Genomic DNA, 24,342 nt, shown 5'->3' on the forward strand with positions numbered 1-24,342 from the left:
TTCTCACTGAATTGGGATTCTACAAAGAAACTCTGATGGATCTATGTTGTGATAATCAAACAACAATACACATTACATCGAATCCAGTTTTCCATGAAAGAACAAAGCATATTGAAGTGGGCTGCCATTTTATACAAGAAAAGTTCCAAGTGTGTCTTTTATCTCTAAAGCATATATCATCACAAAGTCAAGTTGCATATATTCTCACCAAGCTGGTCACTCACAAGATTATGTCTACCATCTATAGCAAGTTGGGCATCTACGATGTCTTCTCACCCCCAACTTGAGTGGGAGTGTTACAATGTGGGATCCACCATGGTGCACAAGCTGGTGGGACCCACCATGAGGACGTGGGATGCCAAGAAGAGTCCTCACCCAAGCTAGCACGAGTTAAGAAGATAAGAAGCACAAGCTGAAAAGAGTTTGAAGACTTGAAGATCAAGTGACACCCACAAAGATACCACGAGCTGGAATCTTATCAATATGAGCTGGAAGATCATGTGGGACCCACAAGGATAAGGCCACTAGCTGGTCTCCTCTCTTATGTCCACATTATTGAAGAAGAGTTATAGTTCAACTTATATTAGAACTCTATTTGATTGTGTTATCCTTTCATGATAGACTTATCTTAGAGAGTTAGAGTTGGATTGTAATTAGAAAATTTAATGGTTAATTGTATAAGGACTCTATCACTTCCTCTACTATAAATAGAGGTGTTGTAATTTGGAATTAATCAAATTCTATAATTCTCTCTTGAGTAAATTTGTCTCTCTTTGCTTGGCGCACACTTTGTTCCTCTTCTCTTCTTCTCTCTACCTGAGAGCCTTCTTCCCCTTTTCTCCTTTTTCTTTCTCTATTCCCTTGCTTAGAATATTGGAAAAGGGATCCTAAATTAAACAAAACTCTCGTTCTTAATAGCATAAAATAAATCAGAATTTGAAACTTTCTGCTACTGCTCGAACCTCTTTTATAATTTGATCTTTGTTGCTTCAAATATCGATTTATCTTTTTAGATAATTCCGATTGAAAGAAAACCCTTTTCCCTGGAAAATAGACTCGAATATCTTTCCATCAATATATATTATGCAATATGAAAAGCTCAATATAGAGGTAAAAATGCAAAGCAAACAACGGGTATAGGGATTGAAAAGAGAAAAAAAAAAGATAAATATGAACTTAAACTGCTAGAGATAATAAATCAGAAAAAATCACATTACCTCTGTGGATTGACTGAGTTAACTCACAGAACCTGCTTTTATACCATGTTGAATTTATGAAAAAGAGAAATACTTCATTGACTTATTGTAATCAAAGTACATGAACCTCTATTTATAATAGAGGAAGGTAGTAGAGTCCAATTACAATTAAACTACCTTTGTCCCAATTACACCCAAAATCTAACACTTAAAGATAAGTCCTAGCTTAATTAAATAACCCAATATAAATAGAAGAATAACATGACTAAAACACCTTTAAACTGAAACTCTTCTGTGAGACCTCCTTCCATAATAATTGTGGCTCTGTAAGACTTCTTCTTGTGTAAGACTCATAATGCCACCTCAGATCATGGTGGGTCCATATCTTATGGGCTTGGGTCCATCTTCCGACAACCTACAACTACTAATTGTGAGACACTTCTTATTTAAGCTTAAGATTCAAGTAGGTCCCACTAAATCCATGTTGATTAGTTGAGAGGTCAAGAGGTTGAAATTATGTTTTTAACCTTGAAAGAGTTTTTGTGTTGCTTTCCAAGTTGGCAAGCATAACAAGCTTTTTCTCTTACAAATTTTTTATTCGGTAGTCCTTTCATTAGGCTTTCTTTACTAATTTGTTCAAGGAATCTATTCCTATGTGTCCTAACCTCTTATGTCATCACCAAGATTCATCGGTAATTGCACCTAGATAGATGTTCACACAATAGAGGTTTCTATTCCTATGTTCCTCTAAAAGTAGTTAATCACTTCATTCTTTATTAAACACTTGTCCTTTTTCAAATAAGAGTTTGTTTCATTTGTCGCCAAATTTACTGATCCTAAGTAAATCAAGCATCAACCCTTCAACATAATAGACATCAGATATGAAAGAGTTGGAGACACCTATTTTACCAATTCCTTTAATTGAATCTTTGCTACTGTATGAGCACTGTCTTTGGGTTTGAGTTCAACAAACTTCTTCTTATCACCGACCATGTGCTTTGAGCACCCATTATCCAAAATCCATACATTCTTTGGTGTCTTGCCTTGGAGACAAACCTACATCATAAGAAAATCAACCCTTTGAGATCCCATTTAAGTTGGATCCCTTTGGAATTAGATTTGAACTGCAAGGTGATCTGGATATCCAGACTTGTTTGCCAATAGTTTGGAGCGTTACCACAATCCTATTGGTTGCTTTGAGTATCCAGCTTTATTTGATGCCTTTTACAATTTTTGATTTGGCAAATGTGGGTACAATGTCCCACATCATTGTAATAATGGCATCAGATGTGAGGAATGGTAGTGAACTTGTTTTGCTTTTTTTTGTTCTTCCCAACTTTCCTCCTTGGTGTGTTTTTTTGTGATAGCTCTTTGAGTTGTTGCTCAAGTTCAATGCTCTTCTTCTCAAAGGCTAACTTATAACAAGAGAGTTTGCCTATCACATCACTTTTCCTTGAAGCATTAGTCGCATGGCTTTCATTTGCTTCCTTTTAAGGTAGCATGCTTACTCTTGAGCTTTGCAATCTCATGTATTTGAGCATTACATTTATTTAAATATTTTTTAACACAATGATTTTATTTTAAAAAAAGATATTCTAATTCATTTTCATAGTCTGAGTCACTCACCTCTTCAGAAGTGGTGGATTCATCATCATCCTCAATCACCATGAGATCCATGTGATTCTCTTCTTCCTCAGAATGACTAGACTCCTCTTCCATTGCATCGCAAGCTAAGATCAAAACTTTCTTCTTCTTGTTATTTGGATCTTTGCTTGAGGATGAGATTCCACCTTCTAGGTATGGGCTCTTGTCTCTTCTATGCCCTGGTTTGCCACACTCATAGCCAACTTCACTTCTTTTGAAGGATATGTCATTTTGAGTTTTAATTTGACTTCTTCTGTAATTTTCTTCTTTCTACACATATTTTGAAGATGTCTAGTGATAAAGTCCACTTCACAGGAGCTTTCTTCACTAGTGTCTCATTCATACTAGTTTTACCCTTAAGAGCAAGAGTCTTCCGCTTTTCTATTTTAGGTTCCATCTCATAAGCTCGAAGAATTCCAAGTAGCGCTTCCAGGCTCATTTTTCTCAAATTCAGATTGTCACGAACGGTTGTCTTCCTCATGTCACTTGATTTTGGAAGTGCCTTGAGAAGCTTATCGTTTTGTCTATATAAAGAAATCTCCTCGTAGAATATTCAATTCGTTTATTATGAGTAAACCTAGAGTTCATCTCATCTATTGATTCACCAGCTTTCATCTTAAATTCATCGTATTGGGCTATCAACAAGATCATTCTAGAGTCCTTGACTCTAGTAGTCTCTTCATGCATGACCTCAAGTTTGTCCTAGATTTCCTTTGCAATCTTACATCATGAAGACTCGATTGAACTCATTAGGACCTAAGGCACATAACAATAAGTTAATGGCCTTAGAGTTTGTTGTGAACAATTCTTGATCTTCCACAGTCAACTCATTAAATTTCTTACTAACAAGATGGTCATCCTCTATTTTTGGTGGCTCAAAGGGATCATTCTTTATCACATGCCAAACATTCCAATCCATGGATCGGATGAAGAAATCCATTCTTACCTTCCAATAATAATAGTTCATACCTTTAAATAGAGGGGGGCAATTGGTGAATAATCTTTCGAGAAGGATTTATCTTGAGATGCCATTTAATTTGTAATTCAAAATCAAGTGGACATTGATTTCAAATATGCTAATGCCTTCTTTGATACCAATTGTTGGTCCATGTGGCTTCTCAAGAGGAGGATTGAATTGAGTTTTTGCAATTAAAATATTGTGTGCATAAAATTGAAATTAAAGCAAGTAAATGAAAAACATGCACACACATCAAATAGAACCATACATTTTGTTATTGATGTTCTCCTATTGGTATTCACCTCCCAAGAACTTGTTTTTGGGAAATTTATTAGGACCTATAGGAAGGAAGTGTCACATAAGAAGTTTAGTTTGCAGGTATTTCAGTTATGTTAGTCTTCTATATATTATGACTTATCTTTAAGTGTTTGACTTTGGGTGTAACTAAGACTTGGGTAATTTATTTATAATTTGATTCTATTTGTTTCCTCTATTAAAAATTGAGGCTCATTGTACTCAGTTATAAACAAGTCAATGAATTATTTTTCTTTTCTAAAAATTCAACCACATAGTCGGTCAAATGGATGATTTGCCAATACTTGTTTTGAGGCTTTTTCTATCATTCAAGCTAGCTCAAATTGTGTTTAGTAACTTAAGAGTATGTCATCGTCAAAATTAACTTAATGGGAATCTTGAGAGTAATACTTTCTTTGGAAAATTCAGTTTATCATTCAACTTTATTTGCACCCTCATAGGACCTTAGTTCAATATTATGCCTTTTTGTCTATTTAGTTCTCATTTATTTACTTGACTATGTATTACCAAGTAGTAGCTATTATAAATTGCCTTATGATTGACAAGCCCCAAAATACTTTTAAAAATATAAATTGTATCAATAAGTAAGAATGTGTGAAGTAACACATTAAATTATTAAATATAGAGAAGTTTATAAAAGAGGGAAAGGAGGTTGTATTCAAGTTAGCCAACATTAGTTATACCCAACTTTTCTCCTATAAAAAGTCTTTCTATTTACATGAATGCCACATTCTTCATTGTATTTGCAACATTATAACTACTTCCATTTAAAATAATTAAAAATAATTAATTCAAACATAAATGCATTAGATAAGAAAAAATGTAGAATAAAAAGAAATCAATTTTTAAGCCATTCTATTTGAAAATTTTAAAATTCCTCAAACAACATTTAAAATTAAAATCTATAACAAGTATATGACAAGGTACGAAGATGAAGAAGAAGTGAATGAAGGAATGAGGGAGGAAGAGAGAAGAAAATGTCCACCTTTTTTTAGAGCAACAACAACGACATCCTCTCTTCTTTTTTCTATTGATCTTAAACAAGGAAAACAAGATTATAGGAGAAAAATAGGAGACATATGTTCTCTCCATAATTACATGATTACAGGAGAGGAAATAGGAGAAATGAGCCGCCTCCATATGTACAAACATTTTGGTTTAGGATATATACAAAACAAAGACATCCAAAAACTCAAATTGGTAATGAGAACATAACTTCCCCACTCTTAAGAATTTGGACATGAGTCTCAAAATAAGGCACCCAAGAAGGATTTCTTTTCATCTAGTAAGAAGCAATAAGCAAGGCATGTCCTTCCATTACTTTGTAAGACTATATGAACATAAGCGATCTTGTGACTTCTAGAAGATGCCTATTTTTTTCAACAACTCATTTTGTTGGAGAGTGGGGGCACATGAAGACTGATGTAGACACCAAACATTATGTAAAAATTGCATTAAGGATTTTTCAAAGTATTCTAGGATGTTATCTGTTCTGAATAATTTGATACACTTTTTAAATTGAGTAGAAACTCTGAGAGAAAAAATTGTATTTTAGTAACATGAAACATTTAACTATAAGATTTCATCAATGTGTTAGGAATTAGATTCCCTAATTCCAAATTAACGAGAGCAATAATAATGATCGCGGAAGAAAGGAAGAACAAGCATGAAAGCAAACAAGATTTATACAGGTTCGCCTCAAGGAGAGACTACGTCCTGTCTTCCACCTCTGCAGTAATCCACTATGACGATAAAATAGTTTACAAGAGAAATCACACACATTTACAAGTGTTATTTTTTCTCTAACCTCTCTCAACCGCAACTAAAGCTCCTTGGATGATAAAAACCTAATAGCGGCACCCCGAATATAAAGAGGACTAGGGCAACCATGATACAAGAGTAAAATTTCCAAACTGCCCTTAATGAAACAACAGTTAATATATCGTGGACTGGGCAGGGACTCCACCCCCACCCCAACACCCCTGGGCGACCTTACTGCGAAGGTCGATCCGCATATTGACTCTACGTAGGACGTAGATTATGCTCCATAAATCAACACAATGTCCACCAAGTATACGAGAAAAAACATCCAAAAGTATACTAAAATATTTAAAATTATGAATTTAGTCATTTGGGTATCGATCCCATACATCCAAATGAATAAATTCAAGGACTTTTTACCAAAATAACGGTTTCCAAAAACATATTTTGAAAAATAACGATGCCATGAACTCATTTTAAAAAATACCGAACTTTGACCGGTCCATTGTACATGTGTATAGTCAAAGCGACATGCTTTGATTGCGTATGTGTCGCCATGTCATCCATGTAGTGTGAGTGGATGAAAAAATCGGTTGCTACATCATTATTCCGACACATCATCTGCCATGTCATTAAATAATAAAAATTTGAATAAATTTTAAAAAATAAAATATTTATTATTTAAAAAAATTATCGTTACACTTTTTATTACTTTATATTTTAAAAAATAAAAAATAAAATAAGTATACTAATTATATATAAAATATTTATAAATTTAAAATATTTATAAATAGAAAAATCTTACTCTTCCCCATTTATTATCGATTTAAAATATTTAAAAATTAAAAAATATTCAAAAAAATTATTTTAGATTTTAAAAATACAATTTATTTGTATACTTTTTATGACCTTATTTACAAAATAATAAATTATTAAAAAATATATTAGTTAATTAAAAATCTTACAACACCTTTTATTATCAATTTAAAATATTTATTAACTGTATTGATAAATTTTTAGGTTTAAAGCCCTCGATGGAAGCATCGAAGCAAAAAATGTTAAGTTGTGGTCAAGGCACAAGGGAAAGTAAATGTTGTACAATGATGTCAAAGAGATCGTTAATTGGAGCCATGGCGTCCCAACATATTTGACATGGGTTCGAAAGACTGAAATTACATTTCTTGAACCTAGTTATAGCACACCCAGTTTTTCTAACAACCTTCATGGAAGACAAACCAAATAGACTCAAGCTGTAAAGCAAACCCAACATAGAGGACAAACTTCATTTATTTAGCAAGATAAAATTATGCATTCAACAAGTTTAAAAGTTGTCTCAAGTATCAACAGCCAAAGGTACACGTAGCTCATTCATCATCATAATGTTTGCGATGGTGGTGATGTTTGTCGTGGCGACACTCCTTTTCCTCATCATCAGAGTCATCCTTTTGCCAAATAGTTTCATCAATAAGAGAAAAATTAAAATCTCCATGTGACTCTCATATGATATCATTGCATGACTCCGTGCATAATCTTCAAAACCATTCTAGTCTGTCTCCAAGTCTATCCACCCATTACCAATCTGCACACAGTTTTCAATCTTTTTTTCTTAATTTGAAAGCTCTAAATATGATCAATGGAAAGTCATATATTAATAAATAATTTGACATCAAAATGTCAAAGAATATTAAAATTCTGATTCCACTCTTTTGTCTGATTATAACAAAGGGCCTTGCCTGAAATATCTTCATTTAGATAAACGTATCGGTCTTTGTCGGAACAACTCTTCCTTCTTTGTTCTGAAAAATAAAAAGAACATTAAGGCATGAAAGTGAGGGACCATGAAACTAGCGTGACTTCCATTACAACAAAAAATTTAAAAGAGGGAGAGAGAGTACTCACCTTTTACAGTGTTATCGCAATGAAACTCATCGACTCTGGTTCTGATGTTTAGCCATTTTTTCAAGACAGTTTTCGTCCATAATGACTGAAAATGATCAAATTCAAGGGCACATACTTATATTTCCTACCAAACAAGCGAAGTTGTGGAGTTTCTGAAATTCATTAAACTGAAAATACAAAGACAGTTATCTTCCGGTATCCACTTTGATTTGTTCTCATTTTTAATGCTCAAAAACACTAGCCAACATTTCCTGAAACAAGACAAACCTTACAAGCATTAAGACCACATTTCTTTACAAGCATTTCAAGAAGCAGCTTGACCTAATTTGAAAAGACATTGGATGTAGCTATTTAAAAGTGAATTATCTCAAAAGTTGACAAAGCCATTTAAGTTTTTTTTTTTTAAAACAAAGCATAGAAATTGAACAATAATCATGTCTCTTTCTTAGTTTTTTGTCAAATGTATTCTGCTAACATGGAATAAAAAAAAGCAGCTAACCATATAATGAATATCACCATCCCACCCCGTGAATCTGTACATCATTACTAAGAACTCAGTAAACTTAGTTGAAACTGCAATCCTTTTCATTTGTGATTGATCTCCATCATAACTATCAAAATATCCTTCAGTTTTCCATTGTATCGACAAAAGAACCTAACAACTGACGCCATATTATCTATAAAAACTACATAAATTAGTAAGAGTTTATTTATGCAAAAAATTATCTAAGTTTTAATTTTTATGATTAGTCCTAACAATGCAAAAACACACCTAAGTCCAAATTCACCGAACACCCCTGGTAGAGCCCCATATGACTTCGCAGTCACTACGAACCGTACCTCGTTAGTGATGGGGGTCGGGCTTCATTGGCTAATGGATGACCATGCAAGCGACTCAGCCTAGTTTGAACTGAACCCAACCTACTCTTAATCAGATTCTCTACCCATCCCTAGGGACTCATGGAAACTCAATAAAACATAGACAAAAAAAATACCATGTGGTGGTTATGTATAACACCCGAATCTCCTCCCCACTTGGCAAAATCATTCCATTATACTTCAAAATTATTCAACAACATTCAACAACAATTAAAAATTAATCGAACTAATTCTATAATAGATGACTAGTCCTAACAATGCAAAAACACACCTAAGTCCAAATTCATCGAACACCCCTGGTAGAGCCCCATATGACTTCGCAGTTACTACGAACCGTACCTCGTCAGTGATGGGGGTCGGGTTTCGTTGGCTAATGGACTCAACCCACTTTCCATTACCCAACCTACTCTTAATCAGAATTTGTACCCATCCTAGTAACTAGGGCAAACATAAAAAAACATAAAAAAACAAAAAAAAACATGTGGTGGATATTTATAACACCCAAAGCTCCTCACCACACAGAATGATCATTCCATGACACTTCAAATTTATTTAACAACTAGCAACTAAAAATCCTGCAAATCTTATCTCAATAGAGTAAAATGCAACTTCATAAATCAGAAAATTAAACAAAATTAACTAAAATTAAACTAGCAACTTTAGAAAATACAACACTCAATGGCATATGAATCCATAAACTAAAATACAGAAAATTATACAAAAAATCCATAAACTAAAATTAAACTTTACAATAATTTTAATTTATCTGCAATTGACAGAAATTTCATTAACATAAAATCAGAAATAAAATATTAAATCACAAAAAAATAGTAATTAAACACCTAAATTCAAATCAACATTAATATAAAACACAGTAATTAGATTCAATTAATAAACGCCCTAGAAAATCACCCTGCTAAATCAACTTCTAAATTTCAAATTCGGGTTAGGAGGGTGAGTGGGGCTTCGGTTTTGAGAGAAGGGTGGCGAGGGAGTGAAATAATAGGGTATTAAGAGAGGGGGCGCTGAGAGGAAATTATAGGGTTCGGTTTTGAGAGAGGGGAAGAGATGAAATGATATTTTTCAGTTTTGAGAGTGGAGGCGATGAAGAGATGAAATGATAGTTTTCAATTTTGAGAAAGGGGAGGCGAGAGGATGAACAGAGGGGAACGGAGAAGAAGAATGAGAGATGAGGCTGAGACGAAGTGAGAGCGGTTGACAGGGGGGCATCGAGGGTGAGGGCGAGGCCGAGTAGTGGCATCAGGGGAGCGGCCGAAGCCGTGCGACGGCAGCAGGGGAGCGGCGAGAGGAGAGGGGCCGAGACGAGAGGCGAGGAGAAAGATCGAGGAAGAGATTAGATTGAAAAACATAAGTGAGGGCTTACGTGGTGGGCGCTTATGAGGCCATAGATGACAGGGCAAAAAATGGTAATAAATAATGACATGGAAGCTTACGTGGTAGCTGATGTGTCGGGATAATAACGTAGCAGCTTATGTTTTAATCTACTCACGTTACATTGTTGATGTGGCAACACGTAAGCAACCAAAGCTTACGTGTCACATTTGACTGTACACATGTATAGTTGACCTGTCAAAGTTCGGTATTTTTTAAAATAAGTTCATGGCATCGTTGTTTTTCAAGATATGTTTTTTGAAACTGTTATTTTGGTAAAAACTCTAAATTCAAAAGGTTTCATACTACATCTAGTGGACAAACCTGGTCCATTTATCAAGCTCGTTGACTTCATATTCATAACAATCCAAAGAAATGAACTTAACATATTCGGAAAAGGTACCAAGTCCAATTTGTTGCTTTGTCTATAGATCCTAGATAGCATAATAAGAAGGAATACATATGACTAAACAATTCAAAGACTTAACAAGACTATTAACGGATTATAAATTATTGGTGAACTTTGGAACATGCTAACTAGACATCCAGTTAAGATTTGACACACAAATGTGTCCCTTTCTAAAACTAGAAAAAAGAGAAACATTTGTGGTTTTGATTGAAGAGGGTGTAGTTAGGGGTGGCTTCGAACCGAGCCAGCTGGCGAGCGGCTTGAGTTAGGCTCGGTACCGGCTCAGTTCGATTCGTTATCTATCGAGCTCGAGCACCGAAATCGGCTCATTTACCTTAACGAGTTGAGCTCAACCGAAGCCAGGTTCAGTTCGTCGGCTCGCAAGCAGGCTCGAGGTGAGTCAGAATCGATATCGGGATTGGAAGCGGGAGCGGAAGCAGATCGAGAGCGAGGGGGGAAAATTTTTTCCTCCCCTCGAGTCCTTCCCGTCGGCTGTTGTCGTCGCCTCTACCGCCGTCGCAGCTGTTCGCCGGTCGTCTCTACCGTCGTCGTAGTTGCTCGCTGGCCGCCTCTGTGGCCGTCCGTTCGATTTCTTCCTCTCCTCGCCATCGCCTCTATTTCTGTCACCACCGCTTCCTTCACTACCGCCTCCGTCGCAGCCGTTGTCCCCGATGACAGGTCCTCCCCAGTGTCATAACCCCCTTCCCTCTGCGTCGTCTCGGTGGAAAACCAGAACCTAACTTCAGGGGAGAAATTCGGGGAGAAATAATCTCCCCCTCCCCCGTGCGAAGATGATCGCACGTGCGAGATCATAAAGTAAAAAAAAAAAAAAAACTTTTTCCTCTCGAAAAAATTTAAAATAAATTTTATAGAAATAAGTTTCTATAAAATATTAGTGTCTCATTGTTCTTTAAATATTTTTCTAATTGAATTTTTTATTAAAAATCATATAATTTTCTAAGTAAGATTTTCGTACCAAGAAGGGGTAGAAAACTGTATAGAAATTTTTTGAATAAGTATATTAACAGTTGATGTTGTAATACTTTTAGCATGAAGCAATTTTCATTGTAATTTTTTGTTTGATATTTTATTTAATTAAAATTTTATCGATAAGTATAATAATACATTAGATTAATTATTAATTTTTATTTATTTCCCTAGAAATTTATTCAATCCTAAACCTCCCCTATCATTATATTTTTTAAAAATGTATGCATAATTTTACATATAATTTATTCAAAGCCACCCCTATGGGCGAGATCATAAACAAGGAAAAAAAAAACTCTTTGTCCCTTTCTCATGGCTCTTAAAGAAATTGAAAAGATATTTTAATAGAAATACGTTTCTATAGACTATTAGTGGTTTTTTCAATAAATATTGAAAAGACATTTTTAGTAGAAATATAGGGACCATTAGTGCCTCATGTTTTTTCAAAATATTTTTCTAATTATAAATTCTTTTTAAAAAATCATATAATTTTCTAAGTAAGATTTTCTTGCCAAGATGGGTTAGAAAACCATATAGAAAAATTTTGAATAAGTATTTGACAGTTGATATAATACTTTGAGCATGAGACAATTTTCATAGCAATTTTGTGTTTGACATTTTATGTGATTAAAAATTTATCGATAAGTATAATAATATATTAGATTAATTATTAATTTTATTTATTTCCTTAGAAAAAGCCATAAGAGGTCCATTTAACTTTCCTAAGAAAAATTTAAAATATTTCTTGTAATTTTCTAGTAAGTCCCTAATAGTAATAAGATTTTATTTAAAAGATTTATAATTTTTATTTGGCTGATTGTAAATTGATAATGATATTTCATTTAATTTTGTTGTGTTTGATTATTATATGGAGTTTATTTATAATGTTATGCAGTGTATGGAGTGTATAAATAATTTCATGGAGTATCGATGGAACGTATAGACAATTTTATGGAGTGTTTATGCAGGTATTATGTATATTGATTATGCCCAATTTTAAGTAGAAGTCATACTGAATTTTATACAAATATTATATATATAGATTATGATCAATTTTAAGTAGAGGTTATGCCCAATTTTATGTAGAGGTCATGCTAAATTTTATGTAAAATGTATACATAATTTTATATACATTTTATTCGATATATATATTTTGAAAAGTTTTAAATGTATGTTGAGGCTCAAGTTCGGGCTTGGCTCGGCTCAATGCCACCCCTAGGTGTAGTAACAAAATAAGCAGAAGAAATAATACTTGATCAAGCTAAGGCAATGGAGGGAGATAGTGATTGTCCATCAAGTCTGGAGTACAACTAACAAATAAGACAAACAATCTCATCTCGGACCAAAGGCACAGAAGTAGAACCACTTGCGGAAGAAGAAACCACCACCTTGAGTTCCTCTGTCTTCTTTGGCACCGCAATGTGCACAAGGTTTGGGAATTAAGTTTGGCCCCTTGTTGTGCAGTTCAAAGATCCAAGCCTCCAAGAAAGTATAATTAATCAAATCCTACCTTCGATTAATTAAAAAACATTCATCAACAAAATGAACGAAAAATCAACTTTGATATGAGACTTCAACCATTCAATCTATTCTATACATAGAACTAAGGTCGACCATTCATAATTTATAAAAACCCATCCAAGAAAATCAAACAACAACCATAAACCACAAGAAAAAAGCACCACCACCATGGCTGCCCTAGGTCTTTTTAATCCATCAAACTAGCATGAGAGAGAGAGAGAAAGGGAAAGAACTCTCTTGATTACATAAAGTACTAGACCAAACTGGCTAATCTCCTCTTAGTTTAGTATGGGTGGGAGAGGCAGAGAAAGAGAAAAAATACGTTAGGAGAACAACATTCGTTCGTTTCATCTTCACCGCTCTAATTTCATGTTAAAATTTCTCAAGTAACCTATAAAATTAAAATTTGGAAGAAATATATGAGAAAAAGTAGGAAGAAGAAGTGAATGGGAGAACAAAGAAAGGAAGAGAGAAGAAAAATTCAACCTTTTTTTATCAAGTAGTAGATGTTCTTTCTTTTTTATTTATCTTTAGCAGGGAAAACATGATCACAAGAGAGAAAATAGGAGAGGACAATTAAATGAACATGGGATAAAATAGGAGAAGTGGGTGGTCCCCATAATTACCAAAATACACCCAATCTCACAACAAAGTTAATGGTTAAATTAAAATTTGGATTAACCTAACTTAGATGGGCTTAGATCTGTATTCCTTTTTGATATAATAGTTCAAAATATTGTAACATATTGATATATAGGAATCTACTAATAGATAAATAGATAAAGCAAATATATGTGTAGTTATACATTTATTCAATATTTCAAATAAAATTTCTAAAGCTTGATTTATAAACTTAATATGGATAATAGAGAAAGAAAATGGAAAACAGTGAGAAATGGGACTATGGGACTATGGGACTAAAAACAAGAGAAAAGAGAGACAAGTGTAAAACAATAAGGGAAAACAAGACTAAGAAGATACTTTTTTTTCTCTTAAATGAAACTTGGCAAAACCATAAAAAGATTTTTTTATAGGCTATTTAAATAGGTGAAAATGTATACCTAAAACCATGGATGTCAATTTGAATTTAGCATGCTCTTGTAATGTTCTTTAAAAAAAATTAATCTTTGCAATTTAAATTAAGTTATTTGGTTCTAACCATAATTTTGAAAAGATACCCTCATAATGGTCATTGAATTTACAGCATAAGCCACTGTCATTAGGTAGACCCCATTAAATATAAAGGAATGCACATGTGAATGAATAAGTCCTAAGACACTCATGTGAGGCCTTCACAATTTGGTGTGAAGAGGGATCTACTTAATGACTATACTAAGAATATTCCTCACAATCCAATAAGTGTTATTGAGTGGGTTATGTATGACTCATACTCTCTCATACTAAATCAAGGGCTCAAAATGTTTTAACCAAAAAAATAAAAAAATAAATCAATGACTCATAATTCATATCATATGGTATGAATTACAAATATGTTTTTAGATTGTGATCTTTACTTAAAAACATGTCAATTTTGATTTTGTGTCTTGATGCAGAGGTGTAAATTCTAATCCCTTGGCAATGGGGACTTGAGTTCTTATTAGTCCATGAATTAACTTTCCAACTTGTCCATTTGGATTAAATGTGAAGGATGTACAAGACATGTGTCCTTATTTAATTGGTCTCAGATACAATTTTTTATGTGATCAAAAGGGACCGACCCCAGTGTTCTTTCCTGGACTAGCATGTTTGAACATGTTTAAAGGGTAAACATTTTACTATCATGATAAACTTCCTCTAAGTGATTTTTTAATAGACTAGCAATCTTTAAAGAATTTATCAAAGGATGGCAATGGTCGAATTTGGTCAGGTCAATTTAAAAGATTAAACATATGACCCAAACTCGATCCATATATTAAACAAGTATAAAATCATATAAACATGTACTTGACCTCTGGTGATTTCAATTGGTTGCAAGTTAGCCTATTTAAATATTGAAAACTTCATAAAATATGACAACATATATGAACTTATTAAAATTAAAGAATATGAATTTTATGAAATAATTTTATTAGTGAATAAATTGTTTTCAATAATAAAAAGTAAAAGAATAAAATATTTGGTGTAGTTTAAGTATATTGAATCCGACCATTATGGTTCAATTTTTGTTGTTTTACATTAAGACTTATTGAGTCTTTGTGTCAAACTTGAACCCAATTAGTTTAATTTAATCGATTTATGATGAAATCTTCCCATACCCAACCCATTTATAATTTGGGGCAGGTACTGGGTTAGATGGAATCCAATTATAAGTCGGGTCAAAATTTGCCAATTCTATAATTTATCCCATAGAATTTCAAACCAGAACAAGTTTATTTGTTGATGACCCATTTTATCCTCGGCATTGGAGAAAACTACATTTTTAATACAACAACAAGGTAGTTTATGAAGAGGGGGTGAATTTAGAATTTCAAGTTAAAACTAAGTGGTGCATGTAATAAAAAATTATGCGATAAGGCAATTTTAAAGTAAAATAATCATGCACTCACCAAAGGAGACAAGATATTTTTTTGTTATCGATGTTCCCCTATTGGTATTCATTGCCGAGGAACCGTCTTGGGAAATTTCACTATTTTTAAAAAGCTCTATTAGATGGAATTACATAAAGAGATTTCGGCTTCATTTTAAGGAAAGGTAGTATATGGGAGATTGACTAATGTGAAATACAAGGATAGGTAGAGGAAAGATAATGTAAGTGTGTAACTATCTTTCACTCGAAAATACTTTTAGAGAAGAATTGCAAGCCTTTGAGAATAAAAATTAACTTCTCCGTGTGTGATTTGGTGGGGTATTTACAACCTCCCCAAGCCAAACTAGCCTTTTTTACGTGTTTTTAAATATCAGAATGTTGATTGATCGATAACTATAAAGTGATTGAACGATCAATCGATCATAACAACTATTTTTTTTCTATTAGGACGTGACTTATTGATCAATGGACTGATCGATCAACAAGTTATCATTAGTCCAAAAAAATTAAGTTGATCGATCATTAACAGAGGATCGATCAATCAGAATTTCCTCTAACTATAGAGTGTAAGTATGATCGATCAATGAGTTTACTATGATTGATCATATTTTATGTCCGTGACTAGCAAGATTCTAAATTGATATGGGATGATCTAGCAAGGTAACTTAGTCGGTTGATATGGTATAATGTCACTATAATATCATTTTTATAAGAACAGGAGGAAAAATGCTCCTCCCTCTCCCCTGCCATGCGTATAGGGGAGAGTTATATAGCACATGGAGCAGGATCAGGCGGTTAGCAAAGTCATCCCGGATCTCATTGAATCTAATACAATCAATGGTGTGAATTTTATAATAGTGTAAAACAAATAAATTTATTGTAAAAATATCAATGAGGAAATAAGTTTTATTATTTTTCGTTAATTAATTTCGCGTGCGACGGTTTCCTTTTATCGTCCCGTCCAGTCTCCGCCTGTAAGCTTTTCTCAGGTGTAGTTTGATGACGCACCATCGTTAAAAATGAGGAAGGAGCTAAAGATGGCAAGCGCCGAGGATCATTTAACGTATGGCGTCGTACAGCTGCCGAAAAAGCTGCTTCCAAAACGCGTTAACGATGTAACGAACACTGAACAGAGACGAAGTGTTGAGGTGGCGCCTTCCATCTGTCGCGGGAAGTAATTTTCGAAATCCACTTTAGGACAAAATCCCAAAAATACACACTCTGTCCAGCCTCGCGCCTGCCGGAACAAATAAAAGCCAAGAACGGAAACCGTACTTCCACCTGAAACTCTCTGCTCCCTTGCTCTTGTCTACTTTTGGGCCATGGCTGTCTCTCCTCCCGCTTCTTCCCTGCCCGACACAACTCCGACCAACGAGAAAGTGGATATTTCTGAAAATGACAAGGTCGATCTTCCACCGGAAAAAGCCGGCAATTCTTCTCGAGTTCGCAAAGTTGGCAGTAGGAATAATGATTCACAAAACGGGAAGAGTTGCCACCAGGTATTCATTTTTTTCTCTATGGAATGTCATTTCAGTCTGCGATTCGTGGATCGTCGGTTCTCTTCGCATTGCCTCGAGCAAAAACTGTCAATTTTCGATGACTGAACGGTTTCTTGTGCGTCTTGTTATGAAGAAATTTGTGTAAATACTCGTTCCTTTTCGGTTACAGTGCCGGCAGAAGACGAGAGACTTGGCGGCCTCATGCACCAGAGTAGGCAAGCGGTGCTGTTGTATAAATATATGCCGCAAATGTCTTCTCAATAGGTAACTCTCAGATTTCCGGTTATAGTAACTTTCTTTCTCGATCCATTATCATTTTAGCAAATTGAGCACCTTAAGCTTACTCTACAATAGGTACGGAGAGAACGTGGAGGAGGTTGCTGCCTTAACTGATTGGTTGTGCCCTAAATGCAGAGGAATATGTAACTGCAGTCTGTGCATGTAAGCAATTGACAACATTCTTATTAGAACGATAACTTCATAGCGACTTCACTTGCAATCTAAAGCTTCTGCTTCAGATAATAAAAGAAAGGATTAGCATTTAGAGATTTTAAATTTATCATCTAAATCGGGGAGGACTCATGTGGAAGTAAATTTGGTACTTTTTTTAAATCTTTCAAAATCGTTGTGTCGCTCTTGTTCCAATTTTTCTATCAAATATCGCCCAAAACCTTGTTTTGTAGGAAAAAGAAGGGACATAAGCCAACAGGAATACTTGTGCATGCGGCAAAACAATATGGGTTTTCTTCTGTACATGAACTTCTTGACGTACAGGGTCCTGATGTTGTGACCATCAAAGACAATGTGCTTAGCCAGGTCCATTTTTTTATTTTTATTTTTATTTTTATTTATTTATTTTCTTCTGTTTCCTCTGCTCATATGTTGGCAGTGCTATGTTCTCTAGAGTTATAATTGTCGTGCTTAATGGATTTCTACAGGGGCTAGTGCCAGAGAAAAGAAAAAATGGAAAAGAGAACACCAGTTCACCTCATAAAGAAGCAGATGACAACTCGAAGTTAAATGAGAAAAGGGTTCAAAAGAAACTGAGATTGGATGATGGTGATAGGAATGTCATTGATGATAACAGTGAACACAACAGCAGGTCGGCAGCAGAATTTAAAGAAGAGAATTTTGCAATTGACAGTAAAGAATCCAGCAGGAATATCAAAGATAATAGTTCATCAAAGCCTGTGGATAGCTCAAAACTGTTACGTAATAGTAAATCTTCTTGTAAAGATGTTACTGCCGTAGTCACATTACCTCAAAAGAATGATTTATTAACTGTAGCTGGTGTCGAGTTACCTTCAGAAGATGTGGGACCGGCTCTGCAGTTTCTTGAATTTTGTAATGCATTTGGCGAGGTAAAATTCAAAGTTAAACTTTGTTTAGCTTCAGCAGAAACAACTATTTCTTGCATGAATGGATTTACTTGATGCTCATAGCTGTAAGGTGATTTTCATATAAAAAGATATGGTGCAAAATTTGGTAACTTCTCTTTATTGTTTTATGCATGATTATGTTGGAAGAATATTTTTCTTGGGTGGCCATGACCTTCCTTGCAATTAACTAGTGTAGAATGCAAGGCAAGTTGGTTGTCTAGCTATTAAAAGAGAACACCTCATTATCATCATTAAACTGGTTAATTTTTTTTTACTTGTTTAATAATCATGTATGCTAGCATTAAATCCATATATCTAATATTAAAACAGTTCTTTCTTTTTTGAAAAAAGTGAATTACTAGAATTAAACAGTTCACCAAAAGAATAGTAAAAGACTTCATTAGAGAAAAGGAAAAGTCTGCCCACCTACTAAAAAACCTAGGATAAAATTCACCAAAAAACTCAGAGACCAAATACACCTAGGCAACCCGAGAGATCAAGTTTAACAACAGAGAAATGGAGTAAAAATTTTACGGAACTCACAAATCTGGTCAACATTTATCTATTATAGAAAGTTTATATCTGATTATTCCATGACAAAGATATCTGTATAAGAAAAAAGGAAGTTAGAGTAGACCTTTATTTTGCAAGGCGATTGAGACCATTCCTTCATTTGTTATGTCATCTTTCACAAAAGGATTTGTCATTCCTTTTTTGTTATGCGACATTTTGAGACCGATATACATATATACAAACATATATATATATATATGTGTGTGTGTGTGTGTGTGTGTGTGTGTGTGTGTGTGTCTAGAATGTTCATAACACAAGCTTACTGCTCCCCTTTCCTTCTGTAGGACTTTCCAAGACCAAACCCCCCACCCCCCAACAAACCAACACCAGAAATAAAAGCTTAATTTGGGATAGAACAGGCTATGAACCAATTTTCTCATTTTTAGAGTTTAGGAAAGCTGTATCCCATTGTAGATGCCAATGTGTAGCATGTTTGGGACTTGGCACATAAAAAATTTTGTATGACAAAAATAATTTGAGTCTGAAGTAGGTGCGTTTGTTCATTTTATTTTATTTTATTTTATTTTTTAATGTTGAAACTTATACCCTATGAGACTTGAACCCATGACCTCACGCTAAAAACTCCTCCGTGTGGCCATCGAGCTAAAGGTGCCTAGTTCACATTTATTTATTCAACTCTTTGAAGCCAGTAATTATAGATTACTTTTTTAATAATTGTTCTACATCTGCAAATTATTTGGAATTAACATATCATTTTCCCTTTCCTTCTTGTTTATTTGCAAGTAAACTTGGTTTGGCTGGATTTCAACTTTTTAATTTATAAAAAATGACATTACTAGTGGGATTGTAATATACCTAATTGTTTGCCTTTCACATGGATATTGGGAGTATAGAAGAAAATTACTCCCAAATCATAATTAGTGAAGTTTTAATGTAGCATCTACAGAAGAAGAAATTGAAAAGATGAGAATATTGAGATGTATGTGGAGCAAAGATGGAAAAAATGCAACCAACATTTTAGAGGTTGATAAAGAGTAGCACCAAAGGGTGAAAGGCTAAAAAGTTGTTTGAGAAAGTTAGGGCCTGTGGTTGGAAACCTCCTAGTGCAATGGTGAGCAAAATTTGTTGATATTGATTGATGGATCAACAGGAAACTGAGGATGTCAAGAAGGATGTGGGTGGAAGTGGTACACAAAGGCTTGAAGAAGGGTGTGACGGATCAAACAAAGTAGAATCAAGGAAGATGATATAGAATTAAATGGTTGATAGAGTAAAGTCAGAAAAGCTTCTCATTTATGATATTCCTTTCCTGGAAATGCGAAAGATTTCTGTTAGAATGTTCCGTAGAGAGTAGAAGTTAGGTAGTCAATTCTGAGTCTCTTTTAATAACGTAAAAGTAGTTAAGATTCTGTTAACTTTCTGTTATACACCATCACTTCTGCTCTTTCCTTTTCTCAATGTAATACCCCAAGACTAACAGAAACAAAAAAAATAACTATAGTGAGTAGGCCTACCAAATATGAGAAACGATTTAACTGAACGATCCTTGGTAATGATATCATTATTAAGGCCATTCATATGGGACTGAAGTGTGGGTGTTCTGTCCCGAGACATTCCCATACCCGAAAATTCGAGACATGTTAGATGAGACGCATCGCATCTCAGACCATAACATCCTGTCCTGGGTTAACAAAATTATTAAAATAATAAAAAAAACAAGGTGTAACATATATGTGTACGTCTTTGATTTTGGCGATCAAGATATCTCAGTGAGACGGCCTCTGCTGATTGGGTTGAGCTGTATAACTCATGAAATTAGTTTTTTCAGTTGCATTTCTAAGCCTTCAAATATGTTTTGTTATGCTGAGATAACACTTCTCTGTTGTTCTACAATTTGGTAAATCTCTTTAGAGCTGATACTTCCGATTTAACTAATTAAGTTCATTTGTACAACTTTATTTGGTAACCACCATTCTAATTTTTTCTCTTTTTTGGCAAAACACGTGATTTAATGTAGCAACTTCATTATTCACGAGTGCATTTAATTTGAATTTATTCATCTATATTTCCTTTTCTCACTCCGTTATGTTCTCCTTGCCTAGACTTATTTTTAAGGGTTTTTTATTTTTTCTATAGTTCTTCGATCTGGAGAAAGGTCAAGCAGAATTAGTTCTTCGGGAGATGATGAATGGAAGACTTGGGCGTGGGGGGTTATATTCTTCAACAGTTCAGTTTCATGTGAAATTGTTATCAGTGCTAAAGATGAACCCAGAAGAAGAGTAATACTCTTAACTTAGTCCTTTTTTATTGAAAGTAATAGTCCAATCATTTGAAATAGAAATAATTTTATTCTTTTTTAGTGTTTATTTGTGGTGGTGGCCCAGTTTTCTGATCATGCAATTTGTTTGCCAAACAGTGGTAATTCATGGAAGGAAATTCTTGAGAAATGGATCTCCGAATTTGAACAGGCCTCTAAATACTTGTCATTTTGTAAAAACAATGGTCCAATTCAGTATGATGAATTAGATTCATCTCAAAAACTGAGGGTCTTGAATTTCCTTTGTGATGAGGCTCTTGGCTCTGAGTAAGTGAGTCTAAACTTTTTGGGTTATGATTTAGATACTGTCTTATTCTTCAGCAATAGCATCTAATTACAGCTTTCCTTCTATAGAGACATGAGGAGTTGGATTGAAAAAGCAACTACAGAGTTTACTGAAAGAAATAAGGGAGCAAAGAAAAAAGTTATTGCTGCAAAAGAAAAGGTTTTAACTATTGCTATCAAGGAGAAATTGTTTTTCATTTAAAGAGGTGCTTATACCTAAAAGACTTTCATTATTTCAGGAGAAGCTTTTGAAGCAAAAGCTAAAGGATGAATTAGCCCAAGCGATTCTGTCCAAAAATGGTGATTCTCTTTCAATTTCTGAGCATGAGAATATGGTTTCTGAAATAAAAAGTGAGGCAGAGAAAGCTTATGTGGAGAAGCTTGAAGCAATGGGCATGGTTCCCAAAAGTATGTCATCAGCTTGTTGTTTTCTGTTCTTATTACAGTACACTCAGCTAATTATCTAACCACATGCAGTCATTTCATGACATTGCTTATTTTAATGGGTTTTTGAGGTGTGATCGTCCCTGATCCATCTTATTCTCAAAGACCATCAGTTTTGGGTAATGCTACTTAAAATCTTATCAACAAATTTAACAAGATTTCACTTCTTTTTTTATTATAATTTAGTGTTTTTCCTGGCCTCTTAGGAATGTACCAAATTTTTATTTTCAAGTGCAGTTACTGATTCAGATGTTTTGTTTTTCTCATAAACAAATTACAGTGAAACAAGCAGATGCACTAAGAACACAGCCCATTATAATGGATGAAAATGGTCGAGTATTTTGGAGGTTGAAAAGCTGTTCTTCTGATGAGCATTGTATCATGCTCCAAGGTTATCATTAACCATATAACTCTCAGTTTTGGTTAACCAAAGGAGCTTTATATTACTGACTTTTTTTTTCTATCATATTTTTCTCTTTGAATAGAAGTTGGAGATAAGGATGTGGTTACACCTGAAGATAAGTGGTACGGCTATAAAATGGAAGATGAAAAGGAAGTCGAGCAGTATATTTCTTTTATAAGGTGGGTGAAAGCCTTCAGGCTACTGTTTTGAGTTATTAACTAAATAACAACACCATATTATTATTGTCATGGTGAGGAACTCTAAAAGGGTATGGAGTACATGGCATGAAAACAACCCATGTTGTGTTTGAATTGTGAAAGGTGATTAAATCATCAAATTAAAGAGAATTAAATAAATAAGAGAAGTGAAGAGAAGGCAAAGAGTTGCAGAAAAGAGGGAGAATAAATTAGGCTCCCTGAGACCCCTCCTCGTTATTCTCTTAAAACCAGTTTACATGTCAGAAACGTCATTTATCACTAACAGCCACTTAGGTCCCAAATTAGAAGTAAATCATGGAGCCACATCACACCAAACAGTAACTATTACACTTTAGAACCTTAGACTAGTGCAGGACAATTGCAGTTATTTTCTCAAAGATTAAAAGATCAAACTATCCCTCAGGTATAAAACTATACTTCTCAAAATAGATGATTCAGGACTAAGAAGAGATTAATGCTGCAAGGCTGAGACAAATGAGAACACCCTACCTTCACAAAATCATTGAAACAAAAATAATTCTGAGAAAAAATACATGAGAGGCAAGGGGGAATCACCCTTGAATCAAGATGTGATGATTGCTTGTTGATTTACTGTAATACTATACTTTTGGCATATGATCTTCTGAGCATCTAATGGAGATCAGTGTGATTTTTTGAGCTTGATTAGAGCATTTTTTCTTTTCTCTCCGCTAATTATGATTTCTATAGTTGATATTTTTCTTATTTTAGTTGATTTCTTTTATTGGCAACAACGTGGCTCAGTTTCGAAAGAAATGGTAGAGAGCTGTCAAGTGTTCTTATGCTCTCTACCTATATTTATGCTGATAGACAAGCAAACTCATTAATTATTTATTTCTTCCTTTTTGTTTTGCAGAAAAATGCTAAAACAATCGGAAAACGGCAACATGGTTGTGCCTGAGAGTGATAATCCAGTAAACGATGAACCTGTAAGTGATGATTCTCCTGTTACTTGACATGAGATATTTGACCTTGAAGAGTTAAGGTATGATGAGACATAATTAAATCTCTGGTTATTTCCCAGCTGGATATCATTCTTTCATGAACTATCACTCTATAAATATGTACTAATTCCAGTTGGTTGGATTACTGTTGATCAAAATGCAGGATATGGGTTCGATTAGAGATGATGAACCCTTTGCGTGCTTGCAGAAATGAAGGCAATGGCTAACAAAAGCTCATAGATACCTGTGAATTTTCATTAAAAAATCAACTATATCGTTCATTCATATAGAAGAAAGAAAAATGAAACAGATTTTTCCCTTTCTTTTGGTAACTTGGTGTCCTTAATTTTTAGGACTGCCTTAAGGCATGGTGGCTGAATTTTGAATTTTGGGTTAGCTGTTGTAATGCAACTCCATTTATAGTTTATTTATAGATACAAATAGCAACTGTGATTACAAAAGCTATTTGATGCTGTCATTTGAAAATATGATTTTTAAATCCATTACTGGTGATTCATGAAATTGCAGATTGAGAGGACAAAGGGTTTTAGTTGACATAAAATATTATAATTACCTTTCATAGGTGATTATGAACCAATTAATTTAAACAAGCTTTTTATGGTACATTGATTTCTGCTTACTACCTTTCATAGATCAGGTGTTCTGGACTGTGGATCTGGAAATGGCAAAGGCGAGTATATAGAAAGGTCGGTTTAAATTCATAATCTTCGTTCAAATTTTTTAATCTTTCCTTCACGAAGGATGGTGAGTTGCTTGATATCAATATGAGTGCTTTAGCAATAATTTAAGTGC

The 24,342-nt window shown here is 34.2% G+C and overlaps 1 protein-coding gene across 1 annotated transcript; it reads left to right on the plus strand.

The window, feature by feature from the left end:
• Nucleotides 1-16,810: 16,810 nt before the first annotated feature.
• On the plus strand, nt 16,811-23,802 carry LOC137940589 (uncharacterized). Its single transcript, XM_068785742.1, has 13 exons — nt 16,811-16,987; nt 17,157-17,251; nt 17,342-17,428; nt 17,671-17,803; nt 17,926-18,348; nt 21,037-21,179; nt 21,317-21,484; nt 21,572-21,662; nt 21,742-21,910; nt 22,227-22,337; nt 22,432-22,528; nt 23,442-23,570; nt 23,693-23,802. The coding sequence occupies exons 1-12, from the start codon at nt 16,811-16,813 to the stop codon at nt 23,539-23,541; spliced, it is 1,794 nt and encodes a 597-aa protein (XP_068641843.1). The 3' UTR covers nt 23,542-23,570; nt 23,693-23,802.
• Nucleotides 23,803-24,342: the final 540 nt, after the last annotated feature.

The sequence above is a fragment of the Aristolochia californica genome, unplaced genomic scaffold (assembly GCF_029961685.1).
Source record: "Aristolochia californica isolate CCGP_79_NKW_82.1479 unplaced genomic scaffold, dmAriCali1.0.hap1 SCAF_9, whole genome shotgun sequence".
Lineage (NCBI taxonomy): Eukaryota > Viridiplantae > Streptophyta > Magnoliopsida > Piperales > Aristolochiaceae > Aristolochia > Aristolochia californica.

Bases quoted from the DNA above. Each gene is read 5' to 3' on its own strand.
- LOC137940589 (XM_068785742.1), top strand. From the start codon at position 16,811: ATGGCTGTCTCTCCTCCCGCTTCTTCCCTGCCCGACACAACTCCGACC. The intron at 21,180-21,316 runs GTAATACTCTTA...TTTGCCAAACAG, and splicing joins AAGATGAACCCAGAAGAAGA to TGGTAATTCATGGAAGGAAA. The intron at 22,338-22,431 runs GTTATCATTAAC...CTCTTTGAATAG, and splicing joins GCATTGTATCATGCTCCAAG to AAGTTGGAGATAAGGATGTG.